This window comes from Gymnoscopelus microlampas, assembly GCF_963454915.1.
Source record: "Gymnoscopelus microlampas genome assembly, chromosome: 20".
NCBI classification, from domain to species: domain Eukaryota; kingdom Metazoa; phylum Chordata; class Actinopteri; order Myctophiformes; family Myctophidae; genus Gymnoscopelus; species Gymnoscopelus microlampas.
Window position 1 is genome coordinate 1,374,774 of NC_139957.1, and position 6,751 is coordinate 1,381,524.

The 6,751-nt window shown below is 45.0% G+C and overlaps 1 protein-coding gene across 1 annotated transcript; it reads left to right on the top strand.

Moving 5' to 3' along the window:
* Positions 1-321: 321 nt before the first annotated feature.
* lrit3b (leucine-rich repeat, immunoglobulin-like and transmembrane domains 3b) lies at positions 322-5,953 on the top strand (the record flags this gene model as incomplete). The annotated part of the gene is made up of 6 exons (XM_084045957.1): positions 322-434; positions 1,425-1,799; positions 2,992-3,080; positions 3,864-4,148; positions 4,299-4,361; positions 5,151-5,953. The coding sequence occupies 6 exons, from the start codon at positions 322-324 to the stop codon at positions 5,951-5,953; spliced, it is 1,728 nt and encodes a 575-aa protein (XP_083902083.1).
* Positions 5,954-6,751: the final 798 nt, after the last annotated feature.

Genomic DNA, 6,751 nt, shown 5'->3' on the forward strand with positions numbered 1-6,751 from the left:
GGATTTGTACACTCAGAGTGTACCCCCCAAATGGGGGTCAGTGGCCTAATGCATATCAAACTTGTTGAGTTGTTGGTTGAGAATCACTGGTGTATTTCATGCCATGCGTATGGTATACTCAACCTATTGATGTTGTAATTCCTCTATTCTGTCAGAGAAGTGCAGGATTAAACCCTGCTTGTACAGACATAATCCCAGCTAATCTGGCTTCGGTTTCACTCTGCAAATACCGGCCGCTAGAATGTCAAAGTGCTGGATAGACCGGGCTGTGAGTGTCTGGGAATAGAGATGGAGGAACAGAGAGCCGGTGTGTGCTGAAGGATGGAGCTGTTGGTTTTCATCTATGTGTTGCAGTGTTGCTTGTTAGCCGTCCACTGCTGTCCATCGCTATGTGTCTGTGTCTATGGGATCAACGGGACAGATGGAGACCTCAGGTAGGACTGCCTGTCACCATCATGTCACCATCCATTTTATTACGACGATTCATTGTCACACAAATAACTGAGAGGAATCATTTAATTGTGTTTTTTGGCATTGAACATTGGACTTGTCACTTGTCTAAAAGCCGATGCACACCTAGAAGTTATCATAGGACAAAAGGAACGTCCAAATGCCAAAAATGGGAAAGACCCTGCACACTATGTCTTGAACTTGCTAAAAATCTTTGGGCATTAGAACATTTCTGACAGCACAGGGCAGATATGACAAATACATATACAAAGAAATGGCCGCTACAAATGATCAACAATCAATAATGTACTATGGCCAAAACAGATCATAATATACTTGATAATCTTATGCTTTCAAAACATTTCAAAATGTGTGAAAATAGCTGGTCTACAAGCTCACATCTTTTCACGATGTGACATGTGACGTGACACGTGAGCTTGTAAATCGGCTATTTTCGCTATTTGTTATATATATACGAGGTCCCCATGATTGTCTTGAACTCATGGAGATTTTTGTTTTGTTTGTTTTTGTCACATTCCTGAGTACGGGTCCATTTGGTTCCATTTGTACACTCTCAGAGTTAAATTAACACTGAGGATTTTACAGTGTAGATTTGGGACAGAGATTGAAAAAAAGAGAAAAAAGCTATCTAATAGGGGTCCGTGGTCTAATCCATATTAACCCATTAAGACTTGTAACGCATTTCTGTCACTTTAGATTTCTTTGGCTATGCAAAAGTAGCAGACCTACAAGCTCATAGCGCGGCACCGAGTGCCGCGCTACGAGCTTGTAGATCTGCTATTTTTGAAAAATCGTGAACATTTTTTTTCTTCAAATTTTTGTTCATATTTTTTTTTTAGGATTTTGAATATGTTTAGAAGCGGCCTCAGGTCTTAATGGGTTAAACTGGGGGTCCTCGAAATGAAAAAAGTTGGGAATCACTGCTCTAGACCTTGTTGTGTTGAACGGATCAGATGGGTGCGATGCAGTGACCCTGGCATTGTGACCGTCCCCACCAACGTCCCCGCTGACACCGTCAAACTGCGCCTGGAGAAGACCTCCATCTCCAGGGTGCCCAAGGCGGCCTTCTCCAGCCTGACCCGGCTACAGTACCTGTGGCTGAGCTACAACTCCATCAAGTCCGTCCGTCGCGGCAGCTTCCTCAACCTGAAGGCCCTCAGAGAGCTGCGTCTGGACGGGAACCTGTTGGCCAGCTTCCCCTGGGAAGCCCTGAGGGCGACGCCCGGCCTGCGCACCCTGGCTCTGCATAACAACCAGCTGACCGCCCTGCCTGCACGCGCCGCTCGCTTCCTCTACAACGTCACTTACCTCGACCTATCGAGCAACAGGTAGGTGTTGTGTAAAAGTCTATTATGTCAAATTATTTTCTATATTCAAGATTCATTAAAGGACGACTTCACCCATTTTCAACCTATCTTCATATAATAGGCCCTCCCTAATGATCATGATAAAATGGTACAATTTCTTTCTACTTGGTCTGTGTCTCATAGGAGGACTGTGGACAGTCCAGAAATCCGTCTACCAGTGACATCATCATTAGGCAGGATTTTTTTTCAACAAGATTTAAAACATTTTATTTAGATTGTTATTAACGCGAGAACAATGGCTTATATTATTGCAACTTTCCAGGAATACAAAGCCTGCAGTTTCTATTAGCTTGGATTCCCCATTGATGATGTCACTGGTAGATGGGTTTCTGAACTGTCCACAGCTCTCCTATGAGACACAGACCGAGTAGAAAAGAATGGTACAGTTTTATCATGAGCATTAGTGAGGACCTATTATATGAAGATAGGTTGAAAATGGGTGAAGTCGTCCTTTAAGTTTTATTTGTCACTGACGTATACAGGTACAAGCAGTGAAATGTTGTTGGGACTTGTGCCACAGATTGTGCTACATACATATAATGAAAAGAATATTAAAAACAAGAAAATAGAATAGAATGACAATAATGACTAAATAATATATAGTGTACAAATATACAGTGACAGGGCTATACGCTATAGGGTCTTAGACAGGCACAGTGACACAGTAACTTATCGAACTTAGAACACAGTAACTTACTGAAGGCGTGGCCGAGATTACCCCCCCAAGGACCCCCCCCCCCCAGGGGTCCTTGGGGGGGTACCAGGGGGTCCCCAGCAAAATGTGTTAATATAGCGTCACAATAATTTTAACCTTTTATACTTTGGCTATTCAAAAATAGCAGATATACAAGCTCATAGCGCGGCACCGAGTGCCGCGCTATGAGCTTGTAGATCTGCTATTTTTGAAAAATCGTGTAAATGTGTGCAAATCTTTGAATATATATATATTTTTAATAAGCGAACATTTGTAACTCAAATCTTTGCTACAAAATATTTGAGATGGGGGTCCGCGGCCAAATACATATCATTTTGGGGATCCTTGGCATGAAAAAGATTGAGAACCACTGCCCTACTGTACACAAATTAATTCGTCTCGTCTCGTCTCGTCTCGTCTCGTCTCGTCTCGTCTCGTCTCCTCTCCTCTCCTCTCCAGGTTAACCAGACTACCAGCAGAGATGTTGGACCTGTGGTTCCCTCTGGCACCAGCGCAGCAGGCAGACTGGGTCCAGCGCAGGGTTCTGGGTACAGTGAGTTAGGAAGACATTGAACTGCTGGGTGCATTACGGTTTCCATTTGCCTCCACGCCTCTGCTTTTGATATCCCTTTTATCCCTGCTTCTGGTCAGACTGAATTAAATGAAAAAATACTAAACCAAACAAAAACTGAACGATTTAATTATAAATGTATGTCTGTTTCTGTTATTTATTTTTTATTTTAATAAAATAGCGGGGAAAGTCTATCTCACAACAGCTGCATTTGTTTTTCTCTTATTAATGAAAAGTCAAGTGTTTGAAAATGGTTTATCTGCTGTGACCAAGTACGGCTTTAAGTTGTCTCTGCTCCCGTCAGCCCGATGCTGGGCAGTACGGGGTTCTGTGTGTTGTCGTTGATTTGAATTCATGTACGTACATAATGCATGCACGCAGCTATGGCTGGAGGTGGTCAACACCGGTCCGTAACATTGCGCATGAATTAATACAACATTATTATTATTTCAATTTTTTTGCGAGAATCATCAAAATCGTTGTCATCCCAACCACAGATGTCTCAGATGATGCCACATGTAAAATGTCTCAGTAGCCACAAGGCCCACTGAGAAGTAGAATGCTAAATATTCTTCCCCCGGACAATCCAGCATATGAATGGTCTGACCAGAGCCAATAAAAACAAGCTAACTTAATCAATCTAGAACTGTCAGTGTAGTTTAGAGGCTAAAATTAACACATTCCTACAATTAAATGTTTTCACACACCGTACACCAGTGGCTAATCCAGTCCCCATCACCACTTGTGCTGCATACCCCAGGTCTCCATGACAACCCCTGGTTGTGTGACTGCCAGATCTCCACGGTGACAACCCTGTCCATGACCCTGGGAAGCCCCGTGGTCCTCATGGACCAGCGTATGACCTGCACTAGGACCCTGGGGCAGGCAGGCTCTCTGTTGACCCAGGCTGATTGTATGAGGCCGTCCGTCCAGCCTGTAGCCACCAGGGTCACCTCCCCACTGGGCAGCAACGTCATCTTGCGATGTGATGCCACTGGTTACCCCACACCCACCCTGACCTGGATCAAGACCTCAGTCTATACCCGTTAGTATGCTACTGGTTACCCCACACCCACCCTGACCTGGATCAAGACCTCAGTCTATACCCGTTAGTATGCAACTGCACTGCCTGCTTCTCAACCTTTAGATTTTCAATACAACTAATCCTATATTATTGTTCAATTCCTCCGCACAGATTGCTGCCAGCAAGCAGACACTACAGAGGGCTCCCAACAGCTACTCAAGACATTGGAAGTCTGTAGGTGCTTTTCCTGTTCTGCTCCCTTACATATCCTTCTAGTCAGTATAGTTACATATATTCTAGTCAGTATTGTTACAAATCATCATATACATCGGGAATAATAATAATAATATTATTATTATAGAGAACACGGGACACGCCCCCCTCATCTAGACTGAGTGGCAAACCATTGAGCAGCATGGAGCGTTAAGTGTTTGGAATTACTCAACGCTCCTGCGTACCACCTGTTTCTAATGTGCACATAATGCAGGAGGCAGCAGGACGTTGCGTTACTGAAAACGAGCGCTTCCAAACTCTGACACTTGAAAAAGAATCACCTGCACAGAATTTATTGACAGAAAGTATCTCATAACATGTCTACGAATTGGATTTTATGAAACAAACACTTTGCAGATAGATAGAGGATAATTCAAGCTTTCCGTACAGCTGCCATGTTGGTGAGTTTACCGTTGTTTAATACAATCAGATTGGACTTTTCTGTTTGGATGTATGGGCTGTCAAGGCCAGAAAGTAGTTTTTTGCCACTCAGGCGTTCCCGCATAACTTCCGGGTACGATGAACTGATTAAAGTTTTAATTCGCTATGCATGTATATTATTTACATCCACATGCTCCACTCAGACTCAGTCTATGTCAGTGCCTGATTTGCCTTTTTGTCTCCACTGAATTGCCACCCAGGTGGCAAATGCCACCCTTTCTCCATGACAAGGCTTGGACTATAGAGCCAATGGCAGGCCCTTTGAAATGGTCAGATGTCTCATCTGTTGTCATGTTTGTTGTCTTTCAGTCATGCAGGAGTCTCCAGGAGTGGGAGTGCGTTGGTCCATCATCAGTCTGAACGGACTGACGTACGAGGATGCAGGAGAGTACCGCTGTCAGGCACGCAACATGGCAGGAAGAGCAGAGGCTCCCATTAACCTGAAGGTGGTGGGAGTCATCACAGGGTCCCCCAACCCAACGGTCCAATCACAGAAGACTCCAGCTGGATCCCCCTCCCCGACGGTCCAAACACAGAAGACTCCAGCTATATCCTCCATCCCGACACTCCAATCACAGAAGACTAGGGCCCGATTCTCCATCCCGACGGTCCAAACACAGAACACTACTGCTGGATCCTCCTCCCTGACGGTCCAATCACAGAAGAATTCGACTGGATCCTCCTCCCCGACGGACCAATCACAGAAGACTTCGGCTGGATCCTCCCCCTCGACGGTCCAATCGCAGAAGACTCCGGCTGGATCCTCCTCCCTGACGGTCCAATCACAGAAGACCCCAGCTAGATCCCCACTGAAAAACAGAAAACAAAAGATCTCACCAAAACCCAAGCCTACTGTGTCTGCTGCTCCCTCCACCTCCAACTCAACAGAGATGAGTCTGCTCCTCAAACGTGTCCCAACATCCACCGTCATGAACAAAACACGCACACCTCCGCCTGTGCTGAGGAAAGGATTGATCTTAAACAAGGACAGTAAAAGACGCAAAATGAACTCACTTCCAAGGATGAAAAATAAGAGCAAGGTCTCCAAGAAAACTATAATCCAGTCTCCAGAAGATCCTACTAATGCAGTACTTTCACCAACAGTTGCATGAGACCAAACTGTGTGGATGCTTTGTAAAACACTGATCACTAACTTGGTCAGAGGGGTTGGATAAGGAACAGTACATTGGTTCGGGGCCCACTTCCTCCAAGATAATATAGTTGTAGGCAGGTGTGTGTGTGTGTGTGTGTGTGTGTGTGTGTGTGTGTGTGTGTGTGTGTGTGTGTGTGTGTGTGTGTGTGTGTGTGTGTGTCCGTGCGTGTGTGTGTCCCATAGGTGTGTCCATGCGTTTTGTGTCAGGATTTGTTTTTGTGTGTGAACAAAATAACGTTATTTAATGCAATCTATGAGTATGTTAATACAATATAACTTATACACAGGGGTGCACATAACTTTTTTGGTTTAGTTCTCATGGGAGCACATGTTACTTGGTGCACACCAAATAAAGAAATAAAAACATTTTGCCGCGACACATCTCGCAGGATGGATAAAAGAGGGATACATGGATAACTTGTCTGTGCAATGGTCTGCATGATGTGGGACCCCCCTTCTCATAAATGATAGGCACTCCCGACATTAACTCCAAGCCTCTTGAATGGTGGAATGTCCTCTTCAAATGAACGCATAGGACGTGCATGTTTCGCTCTGTGGAAGGCCAACAGAAATATATTACACAGTGCTATTTTGCACCACATTACGGTGCGTTCATCATCTGTGACGAGTGCCTGTAACGCAGCCAGCAGCTTGCTGTGTGCGATTGACCGTGTCAGGATTCGAGGCCACACTCACACATTCATGTGCAGCATGCGTCCCCTCCCCTTCCGCCTCATGGGTGTGTATGGGGGGCGCG